Source organism: Struthio camelus, chromosome 6 (genome assembly GCF_040807025.1).
Source record: "Struthio camelus isolate bStrCam1 chromosome 6, bStrCam1.hap1, whole genome shotgun sequence".
Taxonomy (NCBI): Eukaryota; Metazoa; Chordata; class Aves; order Struthioniformes; family Struthionidae; genus Struthio; species Struthio camelus.
The window spans coordinates 22,921,069-22,936,654 of record NC_090947.1 but is presented as its reverse complement, the minus strand read 5'-3'; the positions used below and the strand labels follow the sequence as shown (position 1 = coordinate 22,936,654).

The following is a 15,586-nucleotide window of genomic DNA, read 5'->3' as shown; positions in this document are numbered from 1 at the left end:
AACATACAATAATAAAGTAGTTCTCCTTAAATGCTTTCCCTTTTCATGTTGATACTGTTACTATTTCAAGCTGCAAATTCAGTAACATTGTTGAACCTTGTATTTTCCTTCCAAGCCATTTCAGAATATCACAGTATTTTTCTTCTTTTATAACATTTAGAAAATCACACCTTTTTTTAATGCAAAGCAACAGCTTATAGAACCTAGTCATTATACTCTTTAAAACACAGAACATCAAGATCTATTTAGTATTTTGAAAGAAGTTCATTGAGTAAAGGGGAAATTTGGGGAATGTGTGCTTTGGTGCACTACAGTACGGTGCAGAGATCTTTAGCCTGCTGTTGACGGAACCTGCAGATTCCCTTTTAGCTCTCTAGGGAGTCCTACTGATTTCAGATGCAGAAGTCCATGGTTCAATTTCCTGCTGGAATGGATTCTTCACAAGCAGGGATAAGCTTTCATTTGATGTTTACTCACTTGGATACATTTTTGTATTCTGTTCTGCCCATATCAGGCTTTGCAATTCTTATTTATTTTTGCCAGAATGACCTTCTGTGTTAGTTGATTGTATCACAGTTCTGTGGTTGAAATGGCACTTTTATTCTATGACCTTGTTTTCAGTAGCTTAAAATAACTTTCCAAAACAATTACCTCTAGGCCAATATTTCTCATGCTTGTTCTCAGACTAGAGGTCAAAAAATTTTTTTTGTTTGAAGACAATGCATTCAGTAGTTTTTGAGGATCAGGCCACAGAATACATACTAATATATGTGATTTAACAAGTATTTACTGATATATAATATTTCCTTATTTCCTTTTGAATTTGTTATTTTTTCCTGTTTTTTTCCTCATAATTACAAATAAGTAATACAGAATAACTCCTCATACAACACTTTAGAAGAATTTTTTGTTTGGAAATTCCTCATGAAGCTTGTTTGTTCTTTGGTTCCATTAAAATGATAAGGCATTGGGAGCATGTTGTAACTTGATTCACAATCTGAATTTATTAAATAAAATAAATACTAACTTTAATATCTTAATTATATAAATAATTAATTATGCTTAAATTTATATACGTGTTACATACATGTACTGCTATATTGCTATATCTACATTATCTAATCATATTTTATATAACCATATAATCTTGTGTACATATTTTATTATATCTCAAATATGTAAATATATCCTAATTATATAAAGCAGATGTTAAAGTTGTAATTTTAAATCTGTAGAAACCGTATAACTAGCTAAGATTTCAAAAGCAGATGCTGTTCTCTTTGTAAATATGGCACAGTGTAGCATAACACATAACACAACATTATATGATGTCATATGATGTCAAATATAACTTTTAACAATAATGCAATTTACCGGCTCAGATTATTGAGCCTGGAATGCAGTAGGTCAAGATTGGAGAAATGGAAAAGTAAGCTTTATGCAAACCTTATGCCACAGGACCTGCCAGCTTGTGTCATGTTCTCTTTAGCCGTCGCTGAATCACCTGTGAACAACAGAAGTTTCAAAATAAATCCAAATCAGAATGAGCCACACTTTTTACAGTACAAAGTACTTAGTCTTACTTTATGATTACATTTTAGGTATTCCACAATTACTGAATTGACAAATTGAGTATCGGTCATGAAACATCTAAAAGCATTTCCAACACTTTCTTAACAGACACCAAATCAGAATTTTCAGTCGCTACAGTGCCATAGAAAAAGTCTATTTCAAAAGTATTTCAGGCCAGTGCCTAACATAGCAATTTCTCATCTCCCAGCTTCCTTGCACTAGTACTATTCTTCACAGTGCAGAAACAATTAAAATATAGGAAGAGCCACATCAACATTCTGTGGCATCTTAGATACTTCAGCAAATAAAACAAGGATATTTGGCAATTCTAGATTTGACTTAGCCTTTTTAAGTAAATAAAAACTCAGTAAATTAAAGATATTTCCTTTCATTTTACATAATATTGTGCAATTTATTTTAATAAGATGAACTCCAATATCAAACTGATTGGTTTCCAGCAGCGATTTATGGAGAGGTTTTCAAAGGCATGAAAGACTATTAGGAACACACTTCTAATTGACTTGATGGAAATTTGACTGCAGTCAGCAGTAAAATTTCCATTGGTTTAAATAGGAACAGGATCAAATCTGCACAGGTGCTATTTATGCCTTTCACATTATCCCTTCTCTAGCCAGATGTCTCATCCCTTTTCTTTTTTTTCTTTTTTCTTTTCTTTTTTTTTTTTTTTTGCACAAATATACACTTGTTTTGCATGTTTTCATGTCAGAAGAAAAGAGGAACAAATATTGCTTTTGTATACATGCTCGGTATAATTTACCTTACGGTATCAAAAAGAAGCCACATTTGCAAGGAAATGTAATGCCAGCCTTAACACTGAAGATGAGTTAGTACGTTGCAACTGCCATTCAGCTTTATTGTGCCTCTCTTAACTGAAGTCAATGGCATTATTTTTAAGCAAAATAACCAAAATGTTGAATATATATTTTAGAGTTAATTTCTAGGTATTTAGAATTAAATAAGTTTACCCAAACAAGTTGGAGCAAATATTCATATAAGCTTTGCTTTACTGCTGCAAAAATTAGGAAAATGGTATAAAATGATCAAATATATCATAAATATATCAAGTGCTATAATCTTATTCTGTTTAATTTAGTTAAGAAATGCAAGTGAATACTTAAAATATATTACTATCTAAGAAATAACTGGCTTTTAAGAGAACTATCACATTGATGTATTGGTTGCCATTTTATAGGTATATCCACAGATCAAAAAGTGATGGTAGTGTTAGCATTCAAAATTCATCTAGATGAAACAACAACATAATTATGTGTAAAAATTCACAGTCTAATGTTCAACACAGCAAAGGATTGATTTCATCTAAAGGCAAGTGGAGTGTACACCATATCATCTGAGCTAAAGTAGTGACCTTCTTGATTCAAATGCAAAATGCCTATTCCTATTGCAGATGAAATTCACCAGGACAAAATGTTCAATAGAAAGATTACTTTTCCAGTGGGGCAGAAAGATACCTGTCACTGTCTCATTACAGCTTTGATACAAACAACTTGGATTTCAATTAGCCTTGTGATAGAATGGCAATAATCCAGAAGTGAGACTACAGCCAAAGTATTTGTTTCTTGCAGTATTATACAAGATTTTTTTTTCATTTCCATAAAATCTGATAAGATTTTCAAAAGAAAAGAAATAGAAGGAAATAACATTCAAATCATTTTAATGTCTGATATATGATGCACTTAGTGTTGTCTGATAACTTTGCACCAGCAGGTGAGGGTGATACCATTTACATTTTTCCAGCAGAAATGAAAACTGCAGAATTCCTTGAACCGTAAGTGTCCCATCAATTCCTGTACCTCAGGGTCCCACCTCCTATCATTAACATGGCATACCCACTCTGATGCATTTGATCCCTTTCTATGAAAAGGAATTTGCTTTCTCAATGGAAATATATGAAATTTGCTTTAGCAGATTTCGCAAGTTCAAACAATGGCCCATAGAAATTTTCAACCTGAAAGAGGTCATCTTTTAACTATAACATTTTAGACTTTTTAAGTCATTTAAAATGTTTACTTCTAACAATTATTTGATACGTAATAAAATTAGTATGTTCTTTTGAGTTGATCATAGAACTAAGAATTGGAAGGTCATTTTTAACTGCCAAATGAATGCCTCTATCACTCTGATTTGGAGTTAACTCCTGTAAAAATCTGGATAATATTTGTCATTTATACTTGTTATGAGGCTAACTCACTCAGCTTATGAAAGGCTGCAGGAGGAAAAGCTCAGAAATCATTCACATATGACTTAGAAGTTGATTTCTTGGTTAGGAACAACGTTACAATCTATGCCATGCAGATACAATTTTAATAACAATTACATATGGTGCCTTCCACTCAAAAAGCTCCCAAACCCAAATGGATCTGCATTTGTTACTTCTTCCTCTCGAACTTTAAATGGCTGTTGCAAATACATCACAATACTTGGCCAGTACCTGTCTCTGGGCAGGTTAGACTCTAGCCTGTATAGATAACGCAGAATAAAAACTTCCATATTAGACATGTAGATTTTTTTCAAAATACTTTGTTTGAAAGAATATCTGAACATATTCCACTTCCTGAAAATTAACGGACTTCCCACAGCTACAAATATATATTTTCCCACTTATTCTCTAAATTGAAATAAACTCATACATATTCCCCCTTAGGCAACTGAACCCAGGACAGTTGTTAACTTGCTTTTTACCAGAAGAAGGCTCCTTATCTGTACCACTCACTCAAGCAGCCCATGAAAAATACTGAAATAAGTGTATAAATAATGTCTCTTTTTAAAAGTCTGACAATCGTTATCATGCTGAATTCTTAGATTGCATCCAAGGGATAGACATTATACTAAAATATGCATTTTTTCTGACTAGTAGAGATTTATGTAAAAATATCCTTCCATTTCTGCAAATGTATTGTTTGCAACAAAAGCAACTGAAGTTCAATAAACTGCAACAATATATAAGAAATATATGATGCAGTAACATAACTATTTTAAAATATTTAAAACAAAGCAGATATGTAAAAAATGAAAAGCTGCAGAACAGTATGTTATAATCGGTATAGGTCAGGATTTTTTTGCTTCATTCCTTGAAATGTGATACAGATCTTTATCCATACTTACATTATTTTTAACTCCAATTTATTAAAAAGGTAGTCTGAAAGAGTGAAATTGTCAATGAATAACAAGGAGTCAAATTCCTCATTACAGCTGTATAAAGTAAATTACTAAATTTTCACTAAATTATTTATCCAATATTTACTTGCAATTTTTGGTAGCCTTTTGAGAAAACAAATGGCTGTTCAACCCATTTTTTTCAGCACACAATATATATTTATAACTGTTATTTCAGGCCTCCCCTTAAACCAAAATAGTGATCTGAGATTCAATATTCTGAAACTTAGCTCCAGATTCTATATGCATATTAACTGTAGTGAGAAGTTGTGACTTTGCTCATAGTAAGGATTTTATGTCACAGTGTATTAGGGCAAGGCTATGAGGTGGAGGATGTGGCTGCACGGGCACAGGCATGTCTGGTTCACTGTGCACTTGGATCTATGCCTGAGTTCAAGATCTCTCCTCTGTCTCATCGCTCTTCCTGAAATACATGAAAGACCTATCCAGAAAGCACAGATCAACTCCTGAAATACCCAGTTTCCCTCTTTGGCGTGTTTCACCTCCTCAGGATCTTGAAGGGTTCTGGTCCAGTAAACGCTGCAAAACAGGAAGAATAGCAAGATGCAGGGCTAGCAGTGTCGTCCTTCACATTTTGAAGAGAATCTGGGAAGATATATTTTTCTCTGTCCTAGAAGTATCAGTTGACACTTCAGTCAAAGGTGTAACTGGTAGCAGGGCTGTAAGAAAGAGAGCTGCTACAAAGAGGAAAGATGATGGATCTACAGATGGTATGAGAGCTCATCTACAGAGGGTTTGAGAGCTCAGGACTGCTTCTACCAATTCCTGTAGACTTGCCAGCTTGAGAGTGAGTCTCGACCTTCCTCATCAGGCAGGAGGAGGAGGTTAAAGAAAACACATAGGGTTGCGTAATCAAGTCCCTCATCTTTCATAATAATTTGTCCTATCCCCAAAAGAATTCATATAAAGGAGCTGAATTTTTCAATACTGCTTATCAGATTTGGACCAATTTTCCACATACATTATATAGTATTTTCTGGTATGCAATAAAATATTCTACATGGTTTTTACACAGTTTTAAGTGAATTATATAGGATATATATTCTGTATATATGCATTAATTCACTTAGTAGCAATAGTTTTATTTAGCATTTTTATTAAAATTAAATGAAATTTAAATTTTATAATAATTTTTTTGCAAGTATAATGTAGTTGAAGAGTAGCATTTTGGAAAAAAAAAAGTTTATTTTTTGTGAAGAAGTAGAGTTTGAATTGTAAAATACTAAAGCTGCACAACATCCCAGATTGCTGTTTCATGAGAAGGTACAGCATAAGAAGAATTGCAACATGAGGGTTTTTCCCTCCTGTACTGACAGCACCCTGGGAATACAGACTTGAAATGACATCCAGTCCTACTTGCTTTAGTAGACTCCGATACACATAAATTTATAAAGTCCGTCTAGCTTCCTGTTAAAAATCTGTAAATAGAGGGATTCCACTAGTTGTTATCAGAAAACAAAAGCACAAATTGCTTTCTCTGAGACAAACGGGCTTGTATCTTATAACATGTGTCCTGACAAAAAGGACAGATTTGACTCCACAGGAAATTGAACCCTGAGAGCCATCGAAACCTGTGGAGGTGACACACATGCTTAAAAGCATTTATTGGACAAAAATTTGCCAGTTGTAGAATATCCACTTTTACACATACATAGCAGCGAAATACACCTTATTTGCAGGAAACCGGATACTTCTCCCAGCCTTTAAAAAACTAAAAACAGTATTTGTTTAAATTTCTAACATTATATGATCTGTGCTTGTCATTGTCTTATGGTTTTCTTAAGTCTTAAAATCATGTGTCATGGGACTGATGTAAACTTATCTAAGTCTATATACAAGCTCACATATATATTTCATTCCAAAGCATTATAGAAGGCCTTTTACAATATTCTGTTTCCATCTTTTCTGTCCAAAAACAGATGCTCTAATGTAATCAAGGGCACTTCACTATGTACCATCCAAATCTATCCAGATGGCTTTTGTTCAAAAAGTTTTTTTAACAATAAACTTGTACAGACCACAGTATTTCACAAGAAAAGGTAACCCAAAACACTTGTTAAATAGATTAAATTAAAGGAAAGGATATTACCATGGTCAATTCTTGTTCAAGCAAAGTAGAAAGATAATATTTATACTGATTTTTTTAAAGAAATAAAGACAATATGATGTGTTTGTCTAGGAAACAGTCTATAAATGAAACAAAGGAAATCCTGTTTGCTTGGAATATACAAAACTAAACTAACATTAGCCCTGAACTAGCAAGCAGATGGATTAGCTATCCAAACCATGCTTCCCATCTGTAGCATGAAAGATTTTTCCTCCAGAATGATACATTATAACTGGTTTGAATGTTCTTTTTCATAGCAACGCACACTGATTTTTCAGCTTGTCAGTGACTGCTCTTAACATTTTTGAAATGCAACAAAAAATCAGAATCAAATTCAAATGTAGATTACCTGCAAGATTCTTCATTGACAGCCAATCGGATTTTCAAAATGTAAGTTTTACTGCATAAGAAAACTTTCAAGAGCTTCAGGAAATCCCCTTACAGGCTTTCTAAATGATGTAAGGCCTAAAGGCCACCATTAATGCGCCTGTCTCTGTGAAGAAGAAAGATTAAGTCCTATCAAACTGTAGTAAACAATCAGTCAGAGACTATTAAGAATATTCAGCCAGAGAATATTAAGGGCTGCCTGCCGCTCGGGCCAAGGCTCTATACATTTGTCTGGGACATGGAATATATCCTTGATATTTTATCCCTTCTCACCGTATCTAATCTGCCACTTGTGATATGTTCCAGCAAGCTGGTTATTGAAAATCAGATGGTTGCACTAATTGCTATGGGAGATTTACTATGCCATCTCCTTTCTGCTTTGATGTTTTATAAATAAGGCCTAAGTGCTTGGGTTCTGCTATTAATAGATATATTTCCAACTATCTACTGCCTTGCAACTTACATTAAAAGCAAAGATTTGTTGAAGGGAAAAAGTAGAAGACATTCTGAGTAATATTTTACATTGAAAACTGCTGTTTATAAATTTGGTCTACCGTTTAGTTCCATGTAATTGTTCTGACCTTCGTCCATCACGTTAGCAAGTTTCTTCTTAAAGACTCAAAAAAGGACCAAATTCTATCTTTATGCATATTGTTGTTAGCGGTAAAATGACTCTATACCAGTCTATCTTGAACAGAATTTAATGATGCTGTGAATCAGTGACTCAACTAATTCCCAAAAACTATGTGAAATGACGGCAAGTTAACTGGAAATCACCTTTTCTTCCATCCCGAAAGCAGAGAAGTAAGTATTTCTTTGTGGTAAGAACAGAAGACTGGAAGCCAGGAATCCTGGATTCTAATCCCTGTGGTCCTGTTACTCAGTCTTTTTAGCTCTTTTCTTTCATTTGTAAATAATTATGAACTTCAGGAGGGTAACTATTTAACATTTCTAGAGTGAGATAGTTTGACGTTACTACATGAAAAATGGCATTCATTTGTAGTAAATCTCAGTATTTTAGCGTGCTTTTATTCACGTTCATTCTAGTCTAAAACATACTTTAAGATTATAAAATACTCCTTTTGCTTACATGCAGAAAACCATTTGAATTCCTAAGTTAAAAAAGAACTCTGAAAAAGTGAACACTTTATTATTATATTACACCTTATTTATCCTATCAGCTTTTTGGTTAATAACACACTACATACAAAAGCAACTCTTTTAGAATCTTAACAAATATTCAGATATATTCTCCCTTTGATGAATGCACACAACTTCCATAAAGGTTAATGGGAGTCAGGTGCATAAATTGAGGGTAGGATATAACCTAGCACAAATATATCTGAAAATAGTTCCTTTTGGCTGATCCCCTGCCGATGTTTTCATTCTCTCTCTTACAGCCATTAGAACTAGTACATGTTTTGGTGCATTACAGGATTCCTTAAGAAGCTCTCATTATCTGCTCTCTTCTTAACCACATAATAGAAAAAAATGAGAGTACTGTACACACACCAGACTGAGGAAAGAGAACTTGCCCTGAAATTTTTTAACTGGTAAACCTATTTTCTACAATGCTTCATAGTGAATCACTCTTAAGTGCTGGACCATTCACTAGTGTATGTATTCTGTGCCAAAGGTCACCAGATTGCAAAAGTGTTCTCATTTCAGAAAGGACCCATCATTCACCATCACCTTATTTTGACACAACAGGAAAAAAATATGTACATCAAGCAGGAATAGTAAAGCGGGGAGGAGGACAGAGAGGCACCTGTATTAACAATGTAGCAAATTTCCTGAAGGGAAAACCACAGACTATTATAAGGATAATAGAAAAGTAATATTTTTATGTTATGGGACGAGACTTTCCAAACAATTTTGACTGTACTAAGTCTGCAAAATGGACTCTTAATTTTCTCGAAATATGAGTAAAAAAGAAAATTAAAATGGTGCCTGGCTTACTTAATGGAGAAAAGTAGGCCAGCTGCCTTTTCAGAGTCTCTCAGACTGCTAGAGAGGACATCACAGTGGCGGCTGTTACTGCAGTAGGGAGTTGCCCTCTATGTTAGAGCTCTTGGGCTCACGCTGCAGAACAAATCACAGTTGTCTTCTCTTCTCCGGCAGCCTAACAAGGAGACTAAGCAAGGCAAGAGCCCACTTGCCTTTGCTATCTATCCATCTGCCAATTCAGGCAACACAGAAGTCTGAGGGTCTCCAAGAGACAAAAGCAGATGCTCTTCTGAACCGACTGATGTCTTCTTGTTTTTAGTTTAGATTCCTGCCTATCTGCAGGAGAAACCACACTTGTCTTTATTAATCCTTTATATGGATCAAAATGACGTCTTAAAAAATACACTAATTCTGTCTACTTCAGGTCTTAACCCAGCTGTGCTCATCCAGTGCATAGGATGGGTGAATAAAAACCACTACACGCTCCCAGCCCTAGAGATAGAAAGAGGTCCCCTCAGGGTACACTTTTCCATATTCTTAGAGATCACTACAAAACTGGGCTTCACTGTACCGAAATATATTCTCACCACGAAGCAGAGGCTAGGAGACAACACTCACTTGTCAACATCCACAACCAGTATGCTTTCTCAAACCTGCTCTCCCACCATACATCTCCTGAGCCTCCCAGCTAAAGGAAAAATTATCAGTTTATTTAATTTTAATGTTATTATTCATGAAATTTAGAGTTAGCCTTCTGCCAAGATCTGTGTCACTGCCAAAGTGACCCAGATAGAGCTATTTGAAAACTACTGTGAGCGTTTACAAATGTCAACACTGCAGAAATTAGCTATTGTACATACTGTATTTTCTAAAACGTAAAACTAAATAGCATGACCTTCAACAGATACAACTAACTTGCATATGTAGGTTCAGGACCAAGAAATATGCTTCAGTGCTGAAGATCAATTATCAAAATTCACTCGGCTAAACTCATCAAGACATGAAATACATGATTTCTACATTCACAATTTTAAACACAAATTTGAAAAATAGTACTTCAAATACAAAATTAGTATTATATGGCCAAACAAGAAGCATAGATAGAACACAGAAATAAATGCACATTCCTGTTCTCAGGGGCAACATACTGGCAAGTAAATTCAAAGACAGAGGTGTTTGTTGAAGTTCCTTACTACCATCTTCATAATTCCATCCCTGAGGAAAGATGTAAACCCTTTTCTTGCACATCATACAATTTTCCTTGACAGTTTCACTGACAAGCATTTACAGATTCCCTGAATGGTAACACCCATACTCTTATGAAATGTACTGAGGGGTTATTTAATGATCAGAAGCTGTTTAGACTACAGACATTTTTTTCTAATTTTCGTTAGGGTATAGTATGAGCCCTGACTCAGATGGAAAACTACTGAGTAATGAATAATCAAACACTGATTCCTGCTGATTTCTCCTCGGAATTATCCCAGCAAAGTACCAACCTGTTTATGACACGTAACAGATCTCTTCTTGACACAGCCTGAATGCAAGCTCAGTCCTTTTCCAGTGTTTCCTGAGAACACAAGCAAGTCAGCAGGAGTTCAGAACATATCCTCACCAGACATAAATGATCACAGATCCACTGATTTTAAACAAATTATTCCAACTTTTAATAGCAGAAAATTTAGCCTTCTCTAGAGCGCATACAGCTATTGCCTCTACAAACGTCATTTCACTAAGCGTTGTGAACACACGCTCCATTTGAACCACATGAGTTCTCCATATTAATTCTGCTTTGATAAGCACAGTTTTGGGGGATGAGCAGTCTGAGAAATCAAGCACTTCACTGAGTCTTGGTTGTCAGTATCACTGGCTTAGAGGTTAGGAAAATAACAAAGGAAATTTTGATAAATGCTTTCATGGGGACAAGTGGTAACACTCTTCTTTTGATAATTCCCCATTGGGGAATAGCAATGTCACTTACTATCCATTGGTACTGGAATCAAAGTGAACTGTGTAACCTCATTCCTGCCTGATGGTCGCACTGATGCAGTTTGGTTTTGGCATAACCTTAATACAGTCCACACTCACTGTGAAGGAGTTTGCTTGTGTATAATGCCATATTAGTTTAGCACTGCCATCAACTTGGCATGAACCCTAACTCCTAACTTGTTGACATCTCCAGCAAAGCAGATTTAGTGTGGGCAATTTTGTCTCCAGGCAGCAAAACAGGTATTCACGTGTGAGGTCACCAGGCCACCAAAGTGATTATGGCTACCTGCCTGTCTGGCCTATGATTAAAATCACACAGTTCAACCAATGCTCACATCAGACTGACTCGTTTCATCACTTGGTTGCTGGCCCTGCAGTGGCTAGCACGGATCCTCATCCTCTGAGAAGTCCTGTGCCCAAAGCATCTCGTCAGCCCCGCGCTGTTGCGGAAGCCAAACCGAAGGACGAAGCGATGCCCGGCACAAAGCGCTGGACGTCCCGCCTCGGCCCGCTCCCCTCGAGGCCATCCGTCGGCAGAGGTATGCGGGCACAGCCGGGCCCCTCGTGAGGCGAGGCCGCGAGGCGCCCTAACGGTCGCTGCCCTCGCGCCCCCAGCGCCGCGCGAGCCGCTTAACCGCCGCTATGAGCAAGGCGGCGCGCGCACACGCACTGGCCCTCGCTCCGCAGACCCCGCGCTTGCCGGTCGCCGCCGATGCCGTCCTTAAGACTACAGCTCCCAGCATGCCGCGCGCGGCCGCGGCGCGCACACGCCGCAGGGCCCTGCGGGTGAGGCCCGCCCAGTGGGGCGCGGGGCATGCCGGTCGTCGTTGTTCTCGTGTTCGTATCACTCGCGCTGGAGAGGAGCTCGGTGTTAGCCCCTAGGAGGCCACCTCTGTGGCTTCACGCTCTTTCCCCGTGTGAATTCCTTTTAGGGGGCTCCCTCCGGCGGGGCAAACGGGCGAGGCGTTGGAGGTTGAGCGCCTCACGGCTTCGCCACCGACAAGCCGCCGTGTCCTTCCGCGCTTCCTGTAAGTTCCTGCGCATCCGCGCTACGCGTTTTCGGGGCTGGTTTGACTCTCGACGGCCGCCGTAGGCTGCTGCCTGTCAGCTGCCACCGCCTTTGTGGAGCGGCGGAAGTGGCGAGCGGGGCGGTTGGGGCGCAGCGAGGCGCCGCTCCCAGGTGCGAGCGGGTCCCGCGGCTGCAGCGCAGCGCGGCACGGCGCGGGGGGGGGGAGGGCGCACGGCGCGGGGGGAGGGGGGAGACCCCGCTTCGTCTCGGCCTCGCCCGGGCGAGCGAGGGGCGCGGCAGCGGGGGGGCCGCGGCTCCGTCCGGCGGGCGTGGCGTGGGGCGGGTGGGGGCGGCAGCAGCCGGCGCTGCCCTCGCCGCGGGCTGGGGGCGTCCCGGGGCGGGCAGCGGCCCCCGGCTCCACCCGCCGCCTCCCTCGCAGCCCGCGGCAGCGCCCGCCGAGCGGCACCGACCGGGCTGGGCCGTTGGCCCTGTCCGCACCTCCTGCTGCCGCGGGCGGCGCCCGGCGGGCTCGTCCCGGAGCGGCTCGTTGGTGCCGCGTTGTTTCCCGATCGCGGTGTTAGAGAGACAGGTAGCGGCTGCCGGGGGAGAAACTCCGTTTTGCGTTGGTAGCCGGCGTTCCTAGTTTTGTTTTGAAGCTGAGCAGAAATGCTGCTTTAAAATGCCAAGAGTAGATTTTTTTTTTTAAGTAGTAGTACCTAAATGAGTGAAAAACTTGCCTATATATATATATATATATATAGGGGTGAATGTTTGAGGCTTGCTTCACTTTGGTTTTGCTTCATTTTCTGTGCTAGGCAAACATTTGCAGATATTCCTAATTTTAATTTAGCGAATAGCGTACTGCTGATGCTTAATTTGATGTCATTGTTTGCAAGCTTAGTGTAAAAGCACCTGTAGATCCCTCAGCCATTGCAGGACCCCTCCTGTGTTTTCTGTTCTGGATATACTTGCATTTGCTTAACAGCAGTAAAATTAACTTTTTATTCACTCAGCCCATTCACAGTCTTTCATACCTGTCTTCTAAATCTCTGTGAAATTATGAAATGGTGGGTTTTGGTTTTGTTTATTGATGGGTTTCGTATCTGTACTTAGTGGGGTTAATTGTGTAGCAAAACATTTCTGTGGATTTTCTTGCTATGAAAAATCCACCTATATCTTAGCTGACAGCATACAAAAAGCTCTTTAAAATCTTTAAAATCACCTATTTCATACACTTTTTTTTTGCCATCATATTTGAACCTGATTTGCTTTGCAGTTTGTATGAATTCTACTAAATCTTTTATTAAATCTGTATTTTGACTCCCACAACCATTTGTGGCAGGATATGTAGCGTACATACTGCTAACGTATAGCATGCCAATATTTAACCTCCTAGACAGATACTGCAAAGCTACTCTCTGTGCAGGTTTTGCTTATCAGTCTCGTAGTTGGCCCTGTACCTGTACAGGGTCGTGTGGCAAGATCGGGAAGTACCATCTTCGGTGCTTAGCATGTTTCTTTCAAAACAGTTTTTTCAAACAGCTTCGGAAGTGCATTAGGAATGGAGGCTATCACTATACCATAGTTCTCTTCGTTTTAAAACAATCTTTAAATAGTTAGATTGCGTTAAGTGAGGAAAATGTGGAAATAGGGATTTTAATTTTGATTTTAAGACTCTTCACTGTTCCAGGTTTTGTAAGCTGGTATAGTTACATTAATGGCTGCTTACCTGAAGAAAGGCTGCTATCTTTAAAAATATACAAATAACCCTGGTATGATTTCTGTGTTGATCAGTGTTTCAGCCATGTCTGACAAAAGTGAACTGAAGGCAGAGTTGGAGCGCAAGAAGCAACGATTGGCTCAAATCAGGGAGGAGAAAAAAAGGAAGGAGGAAGAAAGAAAGAAAAAAGAAGTAAGAAATAATTTTCTTCTTGACATTTGACTGTTTCCATGTGTAACTTATCTAAAATTTAAGGGTGGGTTTACTTAAAGTTACTTGCTACATGTTATTGAGGGAGAGTCTATTTAATGGTCTGTTGCTGGTGCAAAAGTAGCAGTTTCCTTTCCCGTGAAGAACAAATTCTCTTTTTTTTTCTTTAGAATTATTGATACAATAAGTTATATTAAAGAAAATCTTACGCTTGTGTTTGCAGAAATCCAAACTTTGTATTTGTGTGCATGGGACATCATTAATCAAATCACTGTAAGAAGCAACCAGAGCGTTTCATGAAAGTTCTGCTTAATAATTTGTTGTGGTATTATTTAGAGAACACGTTTCTGAAATGCAGTTCCTGAAATGCCCTTGTGAACTGTCTTAAGTGCTAGTGTTGTTACTGTACTAACAACATGCTATATTTTTCTGCTCTTTAGCCTGAATTTCAAAATCAGAGCAGCGCTCGAGACTTACGCTACTTATGCGTTAGATTCAGTTTGTTAACGGTCTTCTATTTTTTTTCCTTGCTAACGTACATCAGTGATGTATCACTACTTTTCTACTGAAAGCAGATTATATATCATAAATAAAACTTGCCTAATGTTTTGGTCTGTTGGGGCAATTTTTTCTTGACATTTCTATATTTTGATTATGATCTTATAGGAGTCCTGAATTAGCATATGACTGAAGACTGGGCAACTGCCAGCAACATGATACAGATAGAAGGGTGAAGGAAATAACTCGGAATATGTTCTGATGATCTTGTGAACGACATATTGTCTGTATTTGAGGTTCCACATGTGATACAATGGCTCATCAGTTGCGAATTTGCACTAAAGCTTTTTTCCTTTTTTAAAGGAATTGTACAATAGATTAGGAGCATAACATGCAGCCAGGTGAAGAGTAGTTGGTCTTTAATCATGACACTGTGATAGAATAGGTTGGTCTAGATTTTGCTGCTTCTTTTAAAAACTTGTATTTATATAATTAATTTACGTTTACAAAAATGTTCACTTGCCAGTGACTGAGTTGGGAATACCTTAAACTATTAATCGTTTTTCTGGAATTGATATTTTTTCATGGAAAAAATATGGAGAAGTGCTCAGCATCTTTCAAAGAGAATGGGATAGTGATTTTATTCTTTTATGTGAAATTTAGCAGAAGGTGAAACAACTTAAAAATATTTAAATGCATTGCAAACTTTTGGACGTTAAGTAGTTACTGTGAAATTTTTTAAGGTTTTGTATTTGTTTGTTGAACCTCGGAGGTTTCACAAAGAAAGCTTTTTCACTGAGCAGCCTTTTGTTTTTGTTTAAAAGCAAAAAATAGCTAAAATACATACAGAGGCGATCATCACCCTTATATATTTTTATTCTTAATTGCTACACAGTTTAGCATGCACTGTATCCAGCCTAGCATGCTAATA

General features: G+C 38.1%; 1 protein-coding gene and 1 long non-coding RNA gene across 8 annotated transcripts in view; one reads left to right on the top strand and one right to left on the bottom strand.

The window, feature by feature from the left end:
* Positions 1–11,654, bottom strand: part of LOC138067645 (uncharacterized) — a 68,253-nt gene extending 56,599 nt beyond the window's left edge. The window contains exons 1-3 of the long non-coding RNA XR_011141917.1: positions 11,554–11,654; positions 10,729–10,799; positions 1,447–1,504 (exon numbers count right to left, since the gene is read on the bottom strand). This is a non-coding gene — a long non-coding RNA (uncharacterized lncRNA). The remainder of the gene's footprint in view (positions 1–1,446; positions 1,505–10,728; positions 10,800–11,553) is intronic.
* The window catches only part of DYNC1I2 (dynein cytoplasmic 1 intermediate chain 2), a 35,520-nt gene continuing 30,816 nt past the window's right edge, over positions 10,883–15,586 (top strand). For 3 of the 7 annotated variants that reach the window (XM_068948600.1, XM_068948596.1, XM_068948594.1), the window contains exons 1-2: positions 10,883–12,246; positions 14,022–14,139. In XM_068948600.1, coding sequence (XP_068804701.1) covers positions 14,032–14,139 — 108 coding nt within the window. In that variant the 5' untranslated portion in view covers positions 10,883–12,246; positions 14,022–14,031. Of the gene's footprint in view, positions 12,399–14,021; positions 14,140–15,586 lie in introns of all 7 variants that reach the window. The other 4 variants (XM_068948597.1, XM_068948593.1, XM_068948598.1 and 1 more) reach the window with 3 other exon arrangements.